This window comes from Lytechinus variegatus, chromosome 13 (assembly GCF_018143015.1).
Source record: "Lytechinus variegatus isolate NC3 chromosome 13, Lvar_3.0, whole genome shotgun sequence".
NCBI lineage: Eukaryota > Metazoa > Echinodermata > Echinoidea > Temnopleuroida > Toxopneustidae > Lytechinus > Lytechinus variegatus.
In genome coordinates, this window is record NC_054752.1 from 11830915 (window position 1) to 11851594 (window position 20680).

At 38.3% G+C, this 20680-nt stretch overlaps 1 protein-coding gene across 3 annotated transcripts in view; it reads left to right on the top strand.

Annotated features, from left to right (window-relative positions):
* The window catches only part of LOC121425951 (transmembrane protein 198-like), a 56452-nt gene that overhangs the window by 23527 nt on the left and 12245 nt on the right, over nucleotides 1–20680 (top strand). For 2 of the 3 annotated variants that reach the window (XM_041622079.1, XM_041622076.1), the window contains exons 2-3: nucleotides 839–1203; nucleotides 13515–14078. In XM_041622079.1, coding sequence (XP_041478013.1) covers nucleotides 966–1203; nucleotides 13515–14078 — 802 coding nt within the window. In that variant the 5' untranslated portion in view covers nucleotides 839–965. Of the gene's footprint in view, nucleotides 1–383; nucleotides 510–838; nucleotides 1204–13514; nucleotides 14079–20680 lie in introns of those variants that run through there. The other variant, XM_041622077.1, reaches the window with a different exon arrangement.

Genomic DNA, 20680 nt, shown 5'->3' on the forward strand with positions numbered 1-20680 from the left:
TGTGATTTTTTTTATAACTTATAAAAAGACAATATTGGATGACACTGTACAAGTACATGTAGGCTACATGTACATGTATGTACAGTTTCCCAGTTTGAAGAAAAGGGAAGGAAATAAAACATAAAACTTATTATGTAGGTCCTTCATGTAAATAACCATTTCCTCAGACATGATCTTTTGTATAGTATGTAGTCTCATTGTAAAGCATGTTTGTATACAGTATGTTCAACACATGATAAACAGGAGGTGACCTCTCATGTCGACTTTAATCCCTACATCCCTATTGTAATCATATTGACTTTTTTCAGCTGTATGTAAACAGATCAATAACACCTCATTTCATAGGCTAATCATAGCTATTGTTGAAATTGTTGCACTTGTTCACAGCATACATTCATGTACACTCACTTTCAGAGCTGTTGTAGATTGAAGGCATTTCTATTTATAATCTTGCCAGCTGTCTTTGTATTAGCTGTAGTGTTCCATCTCTGTGGGAGGACCGGAAGATGGTAAAAAAAATATATACTAAAAATAGTCGCTTCTGAACTTATGAGATATTTTGGTAATGTCTGTGTCAGGTTGATGTTCTGTGAAGTGTTGAGTCTGTTGATAGTGTGTGGTAGTTGATAAATTATGTCATTTTGAAGAAAAAGTGTCAATGTGATACATGTATATCTGGCTTAAGTTTTTTTTGAAGTCCCTCCATTTTAGTTCATTCATTTTTCTCTGACCAGTTTCATTTTTTGCATTTTACATTGTATTTTTATTGAACTGTTTCTTAATCTTTAATTGAAATATAAAATGATTTCTTTTTATTGTTTTCTTCTTATGACTACAGTATGAAGCAGTCAAACACAGACCAACCTGATCTGTAGGTGCGACCCTACCAAGGCATCACCTGCCCCCCCCCCTTGTCTTGGTCACGCCCTTTTCTATCACCCCTCCGAAGATCCCTATCCACCACGATGGATCCTATGGTTACCCAGTCCTCTTCCTCGGCATTCTGGGAGGATTATTACGACCGTTCGGATATCCAGACGCCAGTCGACCTCGTGAACAACTCGGATGGACCCCTCATCCCCTCCTCGTTCTACCCCACCGTTCCCACGCCGGAGTGCGGGGTAATGAACTACCGGTATAACATCCCAACAGCAGTGGTGTGCGGGATCAGTTTTATTTTTGGAATCATCTTTAACTTCTTTGGTAAGTAATTATAAGCATTATAGAAAGCATAGCCCACTTGGCTTCAAACAATTTTTGAAGTCGGCACACTATTTCCGGAATCGTCTTTGACTTCTTTGGGAAGTGTATATAGGCCTATTTTTAGCAAACATTATTTTCTTCAAACCATTGAATTTGAAGTCTGCACCTGAAATAGACAGACGTCATGTACACATACTTGACACTTCAAAGGGTGGAAAGGGGTAATCACCCTTTACAAGGACCAAGGAGTGAGGGCGTTTCTAATGGGGGTGGAAAACACTTTCACTCATCAGCCTTTTTCCACCTTCTTCCAATCCTTCTCACTTTTCAAGTTTTTAGAGTGTGGTGTACCTGTACAGGTACCTGTGTATAGTTCAGGGTCAAATGAACCAGTAGGCCTAATTTCAGTTCACAACAGTTCTACAACCCACATGTATTTATTCTTCTGCTCGAATCCTGTATGTCTGCTGACATTATTTTCCCCTTCCTGCTGGGCTACCTGTTTCTCATACTCGATAAAAGCACATAGGATTATGAGTCACTCTCTGTGCATTACCCCTGGACAGAATTAAAAATCTGTAGTAAGGTTTTTTAGTCAAGGGGAATCTTTTCAGACTTCTCAAGTTTGACTTTACAAGGGTCAAAACAGAAAGAGAGGTTTATTGTGATGCACCTTGAGTTCATTTTAAGAGATTTTTGCTTGATAGGCTCAACTACTTTCAGTTTGTCTTTATTCATTGAAATGAAAATATCTTCTAGATTGATGTTGTGACATGGTTGTAAATGATGAACACACTTGTGGGCCCGAATTCACAAAGGTGGTTTTGAAAACCCACGGTTGAATCCATGGTTTATGCAGATTTCCTGTATAAATTACGCTTAATTTAGCGCGCGTGTATAAAACATGTCCAATGCTGATGCGAGCTTTTGTCACAGTGCGCCAAAGTGACGCCTGTTACCATGGTTCGATACGCTACTATGTTATTCATGAGTCCACTGTTTGAAGAGTGGACTCATGAATAAAATCAGTGTACTCATGAATAAAATAGCGTGGATATCCGCGGCAACAGGCGTCAATTTGGCGCACTGTGACAAAAGTGCGAATCCTCATTGGACATTTTTTATACATGCGCCCTATACGCGGGAATCTGCATAAACCATGGACTCAACCATGGGTTTTCAAAACCACCTTTGTGAATTCGGGCCTTGTTGTTTATAGTAATGTATCAAAACAATCAAGTAGGTTTGGGCTAGTCTGCAAGCACAGACCCGTGATTGACACTCCCAACCAACAACAGGTCTGGCATGAAGACTAGACTCCAAAGACTGTCTGTGTTATTAAGATAGAGAGCCAGCCACAGTACATAGTGAATCTACATGTAGTCTCACTACTTCAGACTAACAGACTCTGCATTATGTGCAACTTCTAAAATGCAAGGGTCTGTGCCTGCAGACTACATGTAGGTTTCAGCACTGCTCTACACCACACCATTTCTTCCACCTGCTTCTTTCAATCTTGAACATTCTTTCAGAGCTGTAGGCCACATGTAAAGTATCCCCCCCCATCCCCCTCATAGACAACATTTTTTTTCCTTTTATTGAATACTGTATAAAGTACATGTATAGTCATGAATAATTTCATTGTTATAAGGAATTACATACACACGGAAGTAGGATAGAATAAAAGTGACGATCGAACAAGTTCATCAAAAGTACATGTACATCATGAAGAGTGCGTTTTATGCGATATGAAATTTGTAATCATTACACGGCTGTCCTCCTGCGGATCTTGCAGCGCATTTGTGGAGATAAGATTTAACGATGCGTGCAGTAGAATGGAGTAATTGCTGCTAATACCATCCCTGTTATCATTCCATTATCGCAAACCATTAGAACATTTGGCCTCATCATTTATCGATAGCTGTGTTTTTAATCACACCATCAATCACTCCAGGGAGATAAATGGAAATTAAATGATGGATGCTACAGTATTTGTGTATTAAATCAAATTCTGTTTCATTATATATATTTTCATTACTACATGTAAGTTGCATTTGAGATGGGGGAACTCGAAAGGTGGAAAGTCCAGTTTTTACTGTTTTATTTCATGTTTAATATAGTTCTAAATGGGGATGAGTATGAAAATGCTTCACAAATTAATAAATAAAAACAGTGTTGACAATATGAATAATTTGTAATAATATATAAACATACTGTAGGCTGCTCTATTGTGTCAGAGCAAACTACAGTATTACATAGTTGTATACATTGTAAATGCGCAAGTAGTAATCACAACTACTGTAATTACATACAACTTTACGAAGCTGTACAAAATAAATGTTGTGTAAAACCTACAGTCTGCAGTAAATGTTTGTAGGCCTGAATATTAACTCTGCACTGTACAATGAATTCAAGGGTTTTATCATTATTTGAATTTAAATACTTATTAAATTTGATTCATTTCCTTTTTTCTTTCAAGTATTGACACATGTATTTATTTCACATGATGAGCTGTTCCTGACACAAGTATACTTTGTACATATAAATGTGACGTTAAAGTAAAGAGACAAGTGCGCGAAAATTATACAAAATTAAATTGCAATATTTGAATGATTGACTGTGAATTGTCTTAGAGTAAAAAAAAAGGTTTTTTATTGAAATTACCAGCATTTTGCATCAGTGCAGTACATACAAATACAGTAGCATCAATTTTTTTTTGATATGATACAGAAGGCATGATTTTGACTTCATCATTCTGAGGGGATGAGGTATATGTACATGTATTATGAATTAAAATGACCTTTAATATCATTTTGTGCCCATACATAGTACATTATTCACTATCACTGTTTTAATTTGTCCATCTGGCTTTGTGAGATGAAATTTTTTAGGGTGTTGCATTTGCTTTCACAAGTTTTGTATAACAATTATGAATTGAAAAGCAATTCTAATTCTCAATAGAGTTATTGCTTTCTTGAAGACACCTTTTTATTTTTGAAGCTGTGTATTTGTATTCCATTGGCTCAAACAAGATATTTAAGAAACACCAGCCATTTCAGAAGGGTGAATGGTTTTTACATGTACATAGCTCAATCTACATGTAGGCATCCAATACATGTACATTTTGTTGCTCCTATTGAGGAGGCTTGGAATTATGCCCTACAGACAAGTGTGTGAAAAGGCTTTAGAGTGACCTCATTTTTATTAGGGATTTAATCACTTGTTTAGTGTCAACACTGTAATATCCACAGGTTGTTTTTCTTTCTTGCACACACCCTTGTTACGTAGGTGTGAAGGTAATGGGGACAGGATGATTGGGCAAAGTGTGAATACACTTTTATTGACCAGAGTATTCTAATAGGAAGTAAATCAAGTAATACAGATCAAATATTCAGCGTAATAAAGATATGTTTTTTATTACTTAAGAAATACTTTAGAGCCCACATCTATTGTTTTGAATACCATGCCAAAGTTCTGTGTTGTACTTGTAGAAAATGTAGTGCTTTGAAATGCCTGTATTGAGCACCTTTAAATTTTATATACTTTGTATAATTTAATAGACTTCCCCCCCCCCCCCCTCATTTGTGATATACATGTAGCAGGCAAGTTTTTGTAAGGGTTACATGTACATTTCACAACCTACCAGTTTGAGGGATAAATCACCCCGACCCCCCCCCCCCCCTGTGATTTTTTCCCCCTGGGCAAATGCATGATGGGATAAGGTTTGTCAAGTTGATGTCCATGTACACCTGTGCCCTCCATCCCTCCTGAGACCCTTTCCTTCATCCTCTGGTCTCACACCATCTTCACACCCTCAGCACAGGGAGATGAAGAGAACATACTGTTCCCTTTCACACAAGACAAGATTAATACCAAACAAACAAAATAAAGCTTAATATCCATTAAAAGGGGCACTGTCTACCTACATGTAGGAAGGAATATATTTTATGCACGGGGAATGGGACTCATATTAATAAGGAGTTGTAAATTGTTTTCCATTTGTATATGCATTTTATATTCATTTATTCATCTATTTATTTATTCATCTGTTCAACTATTTATTTAATTTGTCATATTTACATGTATGGCCTGTTAACAGTATAAACTGTAATAATGGTTCCAACTGATGATGATTTTCTGTACTAAATCTCAGGGACCCGTTTCAGGTAAAGGACTTGCAACTGTTGTATAAACTTTACCATAATAGCAACTACCATGGTAACAGGGCTCAGCAGCCAATCAGAATCAAGTTTTCCATGGTAGTTGCCTTAATGGCAAGTTACAACAGTTGCAAGTCTTTATTAAATGAAATGGAGCCCAGGTCTGCAGTCAAACTTGATTGTCATGTATACAGCTTGCAATCAAACAATTCCTTCACATTCATTTTTGCATTTGAACATGTATTTTCCTTAAATTATCAAAGGCCTGCCATATGAAAATGAAATCAAAATTTGGGGAGAGTAGTGTTTGAATGATTACATTTCACTTGCTTTGTTCAATTAATTTTTTTCTGTCTGAATGGGGAAGGTTTATGAGTGGAGGAGGATGGAATAATAAAGATGCAGTTTACACCCTGTGATGGGGGTAGATGGATCATACATGGTCCCTTGATAGAGCATGATAGTGTGATGGTGTATCTGATTGTAGGTCATCTACATGTACATTGCTGGGATAGTGTCCTTTCAATATATTGTCTTCCATTGTACATGCATTTTAATAGACCCCGTTTTCTTGACAATCCTAAAACTTGTTTGGAAAACGGTTCAGGGAACAAATTTGGAAGATCGCTTTGCTAGGGTTGCATCTGATCACCCGAAAGTGGTTTTCGAAACACTGCACGACAAGCGGTCTTGTACTACGGGAAACGCTCTCAGTGCCAGTGGTGTGACACGTTTCGCGCAAAATATGAAACCGCAGCATAGATATTCTACACGTTGTGTGGAGTAGCGCGCCAAACATGTGCAAAGATTGCTTCCTGAAGAACAGTTGTGCGTTCACCTACGCTTTAAAGGAACCAAAGCGGTCTTGAAAACCACATCGCCAGGTGGTTTTTCCAAATTAATTTGGAAGAACACTTCAAAGACCGCTTCGAGCATTCCCATTATCCATTATTAAAACTAGTTTTAACTACTGGTTTACATTACACTCGTTTTAGGACTGTATAGTAAGAACGGGGTGTCTGTGTTAATATAGGCCAATATTTTCTGTTTATATACCTTGACTCCAGTTTATAATATAGATTTCCGTTTAATAGACTTCTATTTTGTGTTTTAATCCTTGGAAAAATAATATATTCTGTTCTTTTGAATCCCTCTTCCTCCTATGAAATATTTATTGTAGTATAGAGTGCGTTGACATTTACATCCAATTTAATTTTCAACTCCTACACAAGATGTGTAAATTGAGGTGACTGTTTTAGTCTAGGCTCTTCATTACATCACCCTTGGGGGTGTGTTACTAACTGCATTGAACTATTCAAGTCTACCCCATCCATTTCAGACTGCTGCAATTCATACAGCAATACAACGATTTGAATATTGGTTTGTTCAGTATGAATAGAATAAGCCTGTATGCATGTAGGATAGACACTGTTCTCATTTAATACAAACTTGTAGTTTACTGGAAACCAGTTCAGGAAATCATTTTGGAGGATCGCTTTGCTAGCGTTCCCATTTGATCACCTGAAAGTGGTTTCCAAAACAACTTCACGGAAAGCGATCTTGTTGCTATGGGTACGCTCTCAGTTTTGCGCGAAATTTGAAATCGCAGCCGGCGCAGCGTAGGGATTCTCCGCACAACATGTGCGAAGATGTAGTTTTAGGACGGTAATGAGAACGAGGTCATAGTTTGCATTGCAAAATACTTGGACAGTCACTTTAGCACTTTAGAGGTGCAAACAGTTACTGAGCCACACCCAATATCCTTTAAAGTCACATACCACATTAATGTATCATCCCAATCATTTGTAAAAGTTTAATCTGTTTGTAAACATTTCATTTTGTTTGTCTGGAGAAAAAAAATCACATTAAAAAAAGCAGTACACTGATTCTTGAAAAGGTGTGTTTATCAACTGCTTATCAATATTGCAAGTGATCATTCACATAAGACAGTATTGTTACATTAGAAATCATTGTCATTGCATTTTTCATAAAAGAATGTACCGGTATCCAGCTGACAATGTTTGATGGTCTGAATGAAGGTAATGTACAAGTTTAATTCTGAGTGCATTGGCGTGACCCTAGAGATGTGGAGTACATGGACATCTTGAGAAACGAAGAAGACTGGCATGAAAACACTTGAAAGATCGCTTGACCTGCATCCATTATTGATGGAGGTCGACATCCATTGGGGGAATGGTATTTGGAGACCTCTTCTTCTCCTCATTCACAGCATTGAATGTCAAATAAAAGAGATGCACTATCTCATCTGTAACTTTCCTAGACACTGTTCTAATTATACTTTCTAAAATTAGTTTACTGGAAATTGGTTAAGGAAACCATGCAGTTTGGAAGATCACTTTGCTAGCGTTCCCATTTGATCACCCGAAAGTGGTTTTCAAAACCACTTCACGTAAATAAGTCTTGTTGCTATGGGAACACTCTCAGTGGGGTGATATGATTCACGCAAAATTGAAACTGCAGGCATTCCATGTGTGGAGTAAGCACGCTAAAAAAATCGCTTCCCGAAGAACAGTTGTGTCCTTACGCTAAAACCAATTTAATGTGGCAAAGCGATCTTCATAACTACAGTCGCGAGGTGGTTTTTTTAACGGGTTTGGAAGATCGCTTCCATGACGGCTTTGACCGTTCTCATCACATGTTCCACCAAACTAATTTCCAGTACTCTAGTTTTAGGATGGCAGTGAGAACTGTGTCTTATCTTTTTTTCTTTGACAACTTTAAATGAACTTGATAAAGGGAACTTCCAAAACATGACAGGGGGCAGAAGACACCGAGAAAAATCAATCTGCACATGCTCAGTCTGAAATTTCAACTGAAAGATATCTAGGCCTGTGGTCTAAAAGTTGAGAGGTTGGAAATGGGTCAACATCCTTTTAAAGGCCAAGGAGTGACAGCGTTTCTGATAGTACTTAAGGATGGAAAACGCTGTTACCCTCGGCCCTTTTCCACCCCTTTTGCCTTTTGTGATTTTACAGATAGTGCTTCTCATAGATGTAGCAGTTCACTTGCCCCACTAGACCCACAGATGTTGCTTGTTTCGCTATTTTTCTTCATTTTTTTTATACATCATGTGCATCAAAAATGATGCCTCAAGTCTATCCCAGTTACCACAAGAAAAGGTTTGAAGATTTGAGTATTCAGAAGTGAACCCAAGTGAACTTGCCCCATGAAAACCTTCCCCAAATTGATGTGGTCATTTTGGTTGCTCAGTTCAAATTGCCTATTGTGTTCAAAGGCTGTTGCTTCTTTTGTTTGCAGACCAGCCAATTTATTAGTGTAAAGGTGTTTGAAGGTAATTTATTGGGTTTCAAATAATTGAAATTTGGGTCGCTTTTTATCTGCAGGTACAAAGTATTTAGGGCCTCTGAAAGTATTAACCCTCCATCAAAGGGTCTAAGCAACTTGGGTTCAACACATAGGGGATCTCAATTATTTTCGCTGTATTTTAAAAATCAAGAGGGAGAGGTTTCAGTGCTTGTCATGTTTCTTCAATTTTTTTTATGGCAGAATTACTCAAATCATTGACTCTAAATGAATTATATTTTCAATAATGAAAATAAAAACCTTTCTATTATTTCTATATATACCTGTAGATCCACTGCCTATCCTCCTAGTCCCTTTGACCTAATTAATCTACTTTTCTCCCCCCCCCCCCTTCAAATTTCTGTTTCTTCAGCTGCCTTGTATTTTTAATTTTTTTCCCCAAAATTCACTTTTTCCTTTCCCATGTGAGCCTCTTTCATTTTATCTTATCTCCTGTATCGTTAAAAGACTTCTTCGATCATATCCTTTCTTGAATTAGCTTATGGATGGATGACAGTGCACCCCCCCTTCAGATCCCCACCCATCCCATCCCCCAAAATAGCAATCTATTCAGTTTTGTTGAAGTTTTGCTCATGAATCATCCATTCTCTTTCCGATAGAACTCATGTTACTATCCTTCGAAGAATCGAAGCCAAATCGAATCGCTGAAGTCAAGTTTAAAAAAGGAATGTCCCTTAAGGTTTTACAGTCCTTGTGGTTAGAGGCAATTTCATCAGAAACGAACAATTGAATTACTCCTCCATTAGCAAGACGATGGCCATTTTTTCTCGTGTTACATGGGAATCGTAATTGAATGAAAGATACCCTAGACTATTCAATTGGAATGTTCTTTTCTAGTGGAAACCCCGGGAGGGATGCTTTTATTTCACATTGGATGCATCATGGGCATCTAAAAGGATGCCTTTTGTAGCATCGTCCAAGTTTCCACAAAATAAGGTAATCTGAATATTAAACTTGGACATTATCCCAAGTGATTGATTAAATGTCATACAGGTATTAAAGAGAAAATGTATTAATGACATCAGGGGCCTCTTGCATAAAACTTTTTACCTGAGAAAACTCAGGTTGTTTTTACCGGAGTTTTTGCCCTGTGTTGAAGTCAATGGCAGAAATCAGACTAACCTTAGTTTCAGTTTTTACCAGAGTTTTCTCGGGTAAAAAGTTTTATGCAACAAGCCCCAGGAAATTCATGTGCTGCAGATGAAAGCGTCATGGTGTAGCAGTTCTGTCTCTCGCCCTGTAATGAGAGGGTTGCGTGTGCAAATCCCACTGTGGCCTAGCTAGCGTCCTTTGGCAAGGCGTCAATCCACACTTTGCCCATCTCCACCCAGGTGTAAAATGGATACTAGGTAGAGTGTGAAAGCCTATATGTCTAGCAATTCAGTCTTGAAGCTCATGTTGGTACATATGCTGAAGAGGGGAGTAGAGAATGTGTACATGTACATACATGTACTTGCCAGCTAGGATCCAATGACCGGGTAATGAATGATAATCTGTATGATCTCTCATACCCCTTTCATAAACCTATCCTCCAATAAGCCGCCTAAGAGTTATGCCGAATTCAATGAAAATTGCGTTCATTAAACTCCGAAAATAATCCGCACTATTTTTACGAGCGCCCGTCCTGAAAAGGGAGGATAATCGTCATGGCAACCGCACACACCCCCTCCTATGCGGTTGCATTGGAAAAGGGTGACCTTGTGACCCGCTCCATGGCAATTATCCGCATTACTTTCCAAATGCATCCATAAAGTCAAAATCTGGTCCCGATGCTGCTATTATGCGGATAATTGCAGCATCAAATTAACGCGGATAACTCTGGTCCTCCTCCGATCTTACGACCAAATTATGCTGCTATTAGCTGCATAATTGGGTTTATGAAAGGGGTATCAGAGAGGTAGTTTTGTTGTATTGAAGCGCTACTTGTACATGTATAAATGGGAAAATTATTAAGAGCTTTAAGGATTCCTGTGTCTTTAGAGTTCTCAGAGACACTGAACTAGTGTACCATATGAGATAAATTAACTCTTTGCACGCAGAATTAATTTTGGGGGAATAATGACAATTGTTTCCTTGTTATTTTTTTACTCAAGATTTCCATTTTGAACCATTGACACTGATGATTATTATATAGATGTTACGTCCAAAAAATTAATTGCAATTTATTAGATTCTTTGATATGAAGTTATAGGGGATGGAACTAAATATTACGATTGTTGAATTTAATTTTACAAATGTACAAAATTGCAAGATCAGCGTGCAAAGGGTTAAGGCAGCTGAGAGTTGACACTCATTGGTTGCCTGTTGTATAATCATTGTGTTTGATATACCTTCGTGGGTTTATTTTCAATCGGTCTAATTCCAATTCTTCCAGGTACCAACTTGTCTACTATCATTTGGTCTACACTGTACCATCAGTTCGTCCACTGTCCACATGGTCTATGAATTGCCATTACATCTAATAACCAGTTGGTCTAATAGCCATGTAGTCCATACACCATTTGGTCTACTAAAGTGGTAATTGGGCGAAATGAATAAAAATTAAATGGGTATTAGACCGACCGGTTAAGAGACAAAATGGTCATTAGACAAAGTGATGATTGGACCAAATGGTTTTTGGCACAATTGGTTGTTGGACGGAATGGCATTAAAGTAGGCCATGTGAAAGTGGACGATCTGCAATAGAGACAAATTGGCAACCTATTGATGTAAATATGTACAGTACCATCAGCAATGAGGCTGTTCTCACTACGTTCCTAAAACTAGTTTACTGGAAACTACTTTAGTGGAAACTAGTTGAACGTGTAGTGAGAACGGTCAAAGCGGTCTTGGAAGCGATCTTCCAAACCAGTTTGGAAGATCACTTTGCCTCGTTAAACTGGTTTTAGCGTGAGGACACAACCGTTCTTCGGGAAGCGATCTTCGCACATTTTGAGCGCGCTACTCCACACGACAGGTGTAGTAGAATGCCTATGCTGCAGTTTCGAATTTTGCGCGAAATGTGTTACCCCACTGAGAGCGTTTCCACAGCAACAAGAGCGCTTTACGTGAAGTGATAATGAAAACTACTTTCGTGTGATCAAGTGGGAACGCTAGCAAAGCAATCTTCCAAAGTGGTTTTCTGAATCGGTTTCCAGTAAACTAGTTTTAGAAAGCGTAATGAGAACGGCCTCATAGTTCTACTCCTCTCAACATGATACCACCTACATGTACCATTACCATCTCCCCTCCCTTGCCCCTCTCTTCCTATCCGATTAACCTTGGCATCTGGCCATCCCACATCCTTATGTGGTGATGTTGCTATGTGAGGCATGTACATGTATGAAGTAAGGCCGTTGCCACGTCTCTCATCTCATGTTGGTGACATGAGTGCGAAAGACAAGTCAATGGACTGGTCATCGGGCAGATATGACATGAAATGTCAATCATAATTAAGCAGGAGAGATGGAAAGAGTGGGGGAAGGGTTGACAACAACATCCATCTTCGAGGTGAATGTTACACTTCCTTTGAAAAGGATCTTCTCGTACATGTTCATGTACATTTTCTGAATATCAGGAAGGGATAGGTAGCCTATATGTAATGGAAAAACGTACAGAAAAAAGATGCAGCTACATGTATAAACTATAAAGCAATTTGACACTGTCGCTATTTTCAATGCTTGTTATGCTTTTGAAACCATGATTAAGACTTTTAGATGAATTGAAGCATGGATTACTGTGCTGGTAAGAAATTTTATTATTGGTGGCTGGTACTAAAAAATCTTAGGGAGCCCACCGGGCTTTTTCAATTTAATACTTTCATAGGAGCTCGCAGAGGTTTTAGGTAGCCATTTGCCACCGGGCTCCCTCTAAAATCGAGCCCTGATGTATATTGTGATATCCTTGGGGAGTTGCAAAAAAGGTCTATATTGTACAATAAATTGCAACTATTTTTACTCTTACAATTTATCTATCAAGTTTTGATAACTATGAATACTTCTTGCTGAAAGGAGCTGACTGTCAATCAGGTGCAAATTTGCAATTGAATGCCAGATTTGTGATTTATTTTGGACCTAAACATGGCTTGCAATTGATTGCAAGTTTCCTTGCAACACCCCATCAGACAGACATCTATGGACAGATGATATGATGATGACATCCGTGTTGACTTTCAGTAGTAGCCCGATGATAAACATATTGCATACTTGGTAGCTCAACAATGCAGATCATATGATGTCAGAGTGTAATGGGATATGATAGGAATGGTATCGAATGGAAATGATCTGATATCAAATTAATTTTTTTCTTTGTTTGAGTATGATTGTAAGGCTATTTAAAAAGCGTAGATGTAAGTAGTGTTTTTATTTATGTATAATTTTTATTTATTTATTTCATTTATTTATCCTTTTTTTTGCCTTTCCAAAGCAGAGAGAACACAAAAATACATGCATATTAGAAAAAAATTGAGAATTATTAACGAAATAAGACCTACAGTATGGAAAAGGTACAGTCAACAGTAAACTAACCTGCAGGTCTACATGTGCCTCACATCTTTGAGGAACTCACTGTAAATATACTTCAAAGAAGATATAATTATTATAACTATTGAAAGAGCCTACCGAACGGAAAATACCAGAAAATTACTATGGAATTGAATTTATTCACATTTAGCAATGCAGAGATTCAGGAGAGGAAATGTTTCCTTTACATGAAGAATGATATAAAGAAACCATTTACAGCCATTATAATGTTGGGTTTTTTTATGGTAGTTTTTATCCCTCCTGAGTCCTGATATTTAAAAATGTTTTATTCTTTCAATTTCTTCAGGTTACCGATGTTTCAAGGCAGTCATGTTCCTTGTAGGTTTCATCCTCGCCTCCGTCGTCTCATTCCTCATCTGTCAGGAGCAGAGTTCTCTAGCGACAGGGGCCAACGCAGGCATTGCCCTGGCCATCGGCCTCCTCTGCGGCCTCATCACGATGCTCATCCAGATCGTCGGCCTCTTCATGACGGGCGTCCACATGGGTCTCTTCTCCGCCATCATCGTCCTCATCATCGTCGAGCAGTTTGTCCACATGGATGTGCTTCTAGTCCCGATCGGGATCACCTTCGGTCTCGGTATCATCTTCGGGCTCATCACCCTCAAATTCCAGAGAACTTTTGTGATCCTCGCCACCTCGCTCATCGGTGGCGCGATCGTCGCCACGTGCACAGACTATTACCTTGAACTGTTCCGTATGGTGAACTATGTCTATGACCGGTTTAGATTGCAGGTCTCACTGGAGCCATGTTGGTATAGCTGGCTTATACTGGCATTGTGGCCGTTTGTTTCGCTAGTTGGCATAATCATCCAATTTAAAGTCACCGCCAAAGGATTTAACCATAAACAAGGTAAGGTGGAAACTACTTCCTAGTTTTCTTTGAAGACACATTACGTCCATTCTCTGTTCTACATTTTAGGTTTCAGGAACCATTATTGCAACTTTTCCATCAAGTAGTGACCACCAAGGTTCAAAAGCCAATCGAAAATAAGGAATTCCCACATGGTCATGAACAGCCTTGTCAGAAATTTTATCTGACGAGCCCTGATTTATCTGACAGTTTCCATAGGAACTGTCCTTCTCAACCAATCAAAATCAAGGAAAGCTGTCAGATCTGACAATGTGTCGGACACAAATGTTGATGAAACGCTGCCCTGAAAATTGCCATTGGATGGCAGAATTACAATAACAGTTACGTGTATTTGCATACGTGTAGCATAATAAGCCCATCTTTGCTGTAAAAAGGATTGATATTCTAATATGAGATATTCCTCTAATAAAGCAAAAACAAAAAGCCGAATGTAGAGGCATTATGAATTGTGCTGTCAAATCTTTTTTTTTTCTTAATGTCTTTATTCTACTTTTTCAAATCTTAATGACCTCTTCCAAATCCCTGTCCAATGCAGCACTCCTGAAGGTGTTCTTCGCAACACTTTACATTCTAAAGTGTGCTACATTGTTTATACTTTTGAGGGGTGTTGACTTCTCTTCTGTGGTTTTTTATTGGTAAGGTGAATGACTTGAATAGCATACAAATAAGATTCAGCAAAAGGCTTCTTGGACATATAAAATGCATACACAGGAAGCGGGAGTGAGCACAGCATTGAAACGAAACTACATTGTAGAAAACCCTTGGTTCTTAATTCAATACTGTCCTAAGAAACTTGCTTCCTCTTAAAAAAAAAACCACAAGATGCCAACGTCATCGGGAAGCAGTCCTGAAGATGGACGGGGAGGAGTGACACCGCCCTCGTGTGGTGGCGAAGAGGAAGCCACAGGCGATGTTATCTTGGCCACGGTGGCGTAAGATTAGCGATGGGCAGGAATGAAGGTTCCAGAGAATTCAGAAAAAAAAAGTAGAGCTTCTTGTGGTTGATTGTGTGGGGAGATTAAAAGAGGTTTTGACAGCTTCATCTAATGTTGAGGATTAAAGGGGAAGTTAACATAGCAATAAGATGGTTTTTAATAATTTGAAAATAGAATGAAAAATTCAAGAAAAACTTTTGGTGAAGAATTGCTGAAATTTATCATAGATTATTGAAGAGAGTATTAAATATGATTTTGAACTTTTTGATTTGTGATGTCATGTGCGATCATCTCTGCCATGCATAAATGCCAAGTTTTATTGGATTACATGTATGATGAATAGTTTGAATTGATAAGTCCAATGATTCCCCCACCCACCCTCCATTACTTCACAATATTAAAGATCTTGTGTTGCGCCTTCGTCATTAACGATAGGATGGAGACCTTTGAATTTTGTTGATTACAATGTAGCCCTACAAATAATTTGTTACATCATTTACCAACTCGTCAGATCGCCAAGCCTGGTTTACCATTTTTGTCTCACCTGCGAAGCAAAGTGAGACTATAGGCGCCGCTTTTCCGACGGCGGCGGCGGCGTCAACATCAAATCTTAACCTGAGGTTAAGTTTTTGAAATGACGTCATAACTTAGAAAGTATATGGACCTAGTTAATAAAACTTGGCCATAAGGTTAATCAAGTATCACTGAACATCCTGCATGAGTTTCACGTCACATGACCAAGGTCAAAGGTCATTTAGGGTCAATGAACTTTGGCCGAATTGGGGATATCTTTTGAATTCCCATCATAACTTTGAAAGTTTATGGATCTGATTCATGAAACTTAGACATAATAGTAATCAAGCATCACTGAACATTTTGTGCAAGTTTCAGGTCTCATGATTAAGGTCAAAGGTCATTTAGGGTCAATGAACTTTGGCCGAATCGGGGGTACATGTATCTGTTGAATTATCATCATAACTTTGAAAGTTTATTGGTCTAGTTCATTAAACTTGGACATTAGAGTAATCAAGTATCACTGAACATCCTGTGCGCGTTTCAGGTCACATACCAAGGTCAAAGGTCAATGAACTTTGGCCGAATTGGGTGTATCTGTTGAATTACCATCCTAACTTTGAAAGTTTATGGATCTGATTCATGAAACTTGTACATAAGAGTAATCAAGTATCACTGAACATCCTGTTCGAGTTTCAGGTCACATGATCAAGGTCAAAGGTCATGTATTAAGGTCAATAAACTTTGGCCATGTTGGGGTTTTTTGTTGAATAACCATCATATCTCTGTAAGTTTATTGGTCTAGTTCATAAAAAGTGGACATAAGAGTAACCATGTATCACTGAACATCTTGTGCGAGTTAGAGTAGTATTCAAAGTCAGCACTGCTGCTATATTGAACCGCGTGATGCAGGTGAGACGGCCAGAGGCATTCCACTTGTTTATTCATTCTCGGATACATGTACGTTTGATTTGTAGTAGTGTATCTTAGTAAAATACAACAAAACGTTAAAGAAGAAAAAAGGGCGCTGTCCCCTTCCCTCCCCCCCCAAAAAAAAAAAATTGTTTTGATATATTAGTAATATACTATTTTCCCAATGCCCCCATTGTACAATGAAGCCTATATTAATACACTGTCGGGCTCCGATGCAAAAAAGGAATTGACAGATCATATTTGTCTTGTCTATTAATTAAACAGTGTCTAACTCTCGGCCAGAAGCAATAAAAGGATTTTATTAGGATTTGAGCCATCCAGATCGACCTTCAGATAGTTGGTTGTTGTGAAGCGTATTAAACTCGAATCAAACCATACACGTACACTGTACATGTCATTTATGAACATGTACATGTATACGAACATGCCCTTGCCTTACGTGCCATTCTAGTGTGTCTGTCTTGTGCTAACGATGCATTCTGAAAAAAAAGAGAAGGAAAGGGAAAGAAAAGTATTAAAAGGGAAAAGGATTAAACATGTGTTATTTTTATTTATATTGTGTCATAATCTATCACCAATTTGTACAGTATAATTTTTTAATAGGTAAAAGTATTTGCTCGCGCTGCACAGATGCTACATGTATGTTGTGTCCCTTCAAAATTTTTTGATCATTTATATTATGCCACTACTGAAGATCCAGTAAAAAAAACATTGACATACTTGTCTGAAAACAAAAAGACTCACTCATCTCTTCATTCAAACAATGATTTATCATTTCTCGTCTGGTCTATTTATAAGTTAGATTGCGGATAGAGGATCTGTCATTGGTTAGGGTCTGTCCAGCGGGGCGATGAGTGAGGTCTCGAAACCGTTCTGGACTTGTTTGTTTATCCATGTAATGACCCAAGGTACACTCAGACCAAATTGACTTCAATCACTTGCTGGAAGTCTCTAATAAAGCTTGTTTGCACCGCAGAAAAATTTAATATTTGAGAGAACACCAGGCGCTACTATATTTGCACTGAAATTATTTCATTTTCTATAACTTGGGGAAGTAGCAGGTGCAAAAGCTGATGCTGCTCTTAAGGGCAGGAAATACATGTTCATGGGGGCTACTGGCAATTTCACTCTCATGACAGCCCAAATAGCCCATAAAATTTTCCTAGAATATGTGCTGCCGGGGCGACCATATGTTTTAGAGTGGCCCCAAGATCTGTTACAAACAATATTAAAGATGATTTGGAAAATCATTTTCTATTAATCAAACTACATGTACATGTATGGCAGAACAATGGTATGCCTTTACTGCGTAATTGCATGTTGCCCCTAAAAATTAGCCCTTGAAATGAAAAAAAAATAGTCCCAAAGTTCTGATTTGGAAAAAAGGCTAGCCCCTATTAAACGAAAATGAAAATGATATCCTACCCTGAATACATGTACACTGTATTGGTTTGTTTGATGGACAACAGCAGGCAGCAGAGAATTTCATCTGAAAGAAAATAAAAGTGATTGGGCTGTTCTTGTGTGAACATCCCCTTTTGGAAGACCCACATATGCTAGTCTATTGCAGGTGTTGTCATGATGCGACATACGTGAACTTGCACTTTGGCTTTCTGTCGCATGCGTAGAAAAGGCCTCTGAAGGATTGACAGGTCAGTCACTCACGAACCTGACAAGTGACATCGACAGTCTTTTCTATAGTATTAATAATAATAGTACTGGCCCTCAATGCATTATAGGAATGGCAGGAAATGTGGTAAAATTGTGGGATGAAAATTAATCATTCAGAAAAATAAGTGTGTTTCAAATTCCACTTTAAATCATTACTTTTAGCAAGCACACATACATGTACCAGAGGTGGCTGTACATCCCCCTATATTCAAAAGCTGAGAAAGGCAATAAAATGATGTTCTGATTTCCACTCATACATAAACGTGGATGCCTTCATGCACAATATGAATTCATTTGTGTACTTAATTGATATTTACATGTAGACACTACATGTAGTTGATATTTAATGAATTTGTAAATAAATGCTGAATTGATATATTCAGTTGAAAAATTGTGGAGAAAGAAAATTAGATTCTGCATTGTAATCTACTGAAGATGTAAAGCTAGTGAAACTTTACAGAATGAAATAGTTTCAAAGTGCTGCAGGAAAGCATATCTATTGCTTTATCAATCATTGAAAATAAAATTTGAATAAACCCCTGTTTGTTGTGTTTTTCATTTAGATTTTTTTTTTTTAAGGGGGGCCCAGTAAGTTACCAAGGAAAAACATTTCACTAGTTTTTCTATTTAGATGACTTTTTGCACTTGTTTTGTATTGCCTCAAAATTCTACATTCGTATGTCTTCTACATCACACTAGACTGCTTTTCACAATATTCAATTCAAGACAATGTTATCTATCAATTGATTACTTACTTAATATTTTTTAACTTGATTATTAAAGCATAATACCATGGTCACATTTGTTCTACGGCGGCCGTACAGCGAGTCGAAAACAGCCGTTTTAAATTTTTTTGTCCAACTACATGTACATATCATGCATATAGGTGGTTTGAACCAAGGCATAAAACAGATACTCAAACCACCACCTCAGGACTACACATACTCTGCTTTCAAATTGAACTTTCAAATGTAGAATTTAATCCTATAGGCTCAATACGACACTTCCTATCTCTTTGACATTTCTATTCCGAGAAAGTGAGAGGCGGGAGGCTGTTCTTTTTCTGCTTGAATTGTATGAATTCCTTCTTGCTCTCTAAAATGCTTTTGTGAGGATATTGTTGGTCTGAAGGATGAAAATATTTGGTTGACCATGAGATCTTATCCAGGGAACCATTATCACGAAGGAGCTATATTGATCATACACTGGGTTTTCACGATTGATTGTACATTGTAGACAATGCAATCAATCATGAAAAAAATGTTCTTTGACGATTGCTATTAAAGCTTTGTGTTTTGGGCTCCAGGACTGAGATTGCCTCCAAGCCAATTCCTCAATCGGGGGGGGGGGGGGGGGGGGTGTTGCTAGAAAATATTTGCAATCAATTGCAAATTTCTGTTGCCAATTGCAATTGGTATCAATCATAACTTCTAAGAAATGGCATTTCTTTTATGGACCTATAGGTCCATGAAGAAACAGACCAGCTATCAAGTATGAATTTTCAATTAATTGATTAAAGAAATGATAATGATTTGTAAAGTGCGTGTATCCACCTTATTACATATACATGTAGGTCCTCAAGGCGCTCTTATTACCCTGGCTAAGCTAGTTTACAGATTCCTGTGCTCACAGTTTTTTGGGAAATTTCTTTCTGCTGGTACTCATTTTATCTCACCTGGGTTGAGTGCAGCACAATGTGGGTGAATTTCTTGCCGAAGGAGAGCATGCCATGGCTGGTAAAATCGAACCCACGTCCCTCAGATTGAAAGACAAGTCTTAACCACTAGACCACGACACCCCCATTTGCCAGAATTACATGTGCATGTAGTGTATGATTGATTTTTGTACCTAAAATTAACTTTCAAGTGATTGCTAGGTTATTGCAATGCCCCATTAGCCTCTTCAATTTACACAGAAAGATTGTCATGCACATGCATCATACATTGTTTGAAATCCAGTTTGATGCTTGACAATAGGAATGTTCTGAAAATAAAGAACTGACTCTTGTACCGTGTTTATGCTGTGTAAATGTGATCAGAGTGATCCGCGAGCCGTGTCGAACACGGCTTTATCGATCCTACAAAATCGAAGGTTTCAACCCGCGACCCGAGTCAGACTCTGCAATTTTTTCGTGTGTAAACAGAAAGCCGTGTCGAACTCTCTTGACCTAGGTCACTGCGCGCGCTTTCACTTTTGGCATTGTTGTTGTTCGCACGGACAAGATTCGATTCCGGCGGTGAATTTCCCGCCTTTAATTTGCGACGTCATAATTCTTCTTCCATTCGAGATCCGCGAGCCGTGTTGAACTCGCCTTTTCATATGTACGTATGAACGCGATCTCTGATCCCTTCTTCGCAGTCTTCAACCCGGCTCGCGGATTCAACACGCGAGCCGAGTCAATGTGTAAACACGGTATTGGATAAAGAACCAAGGCATGTTTGCCTTCATGAAGCAATGTTATGATACATGTATCTCTCAAGTGAGATGTTATGGAATTCAATCGTGATTGAAAGAAACACTCCACATGCT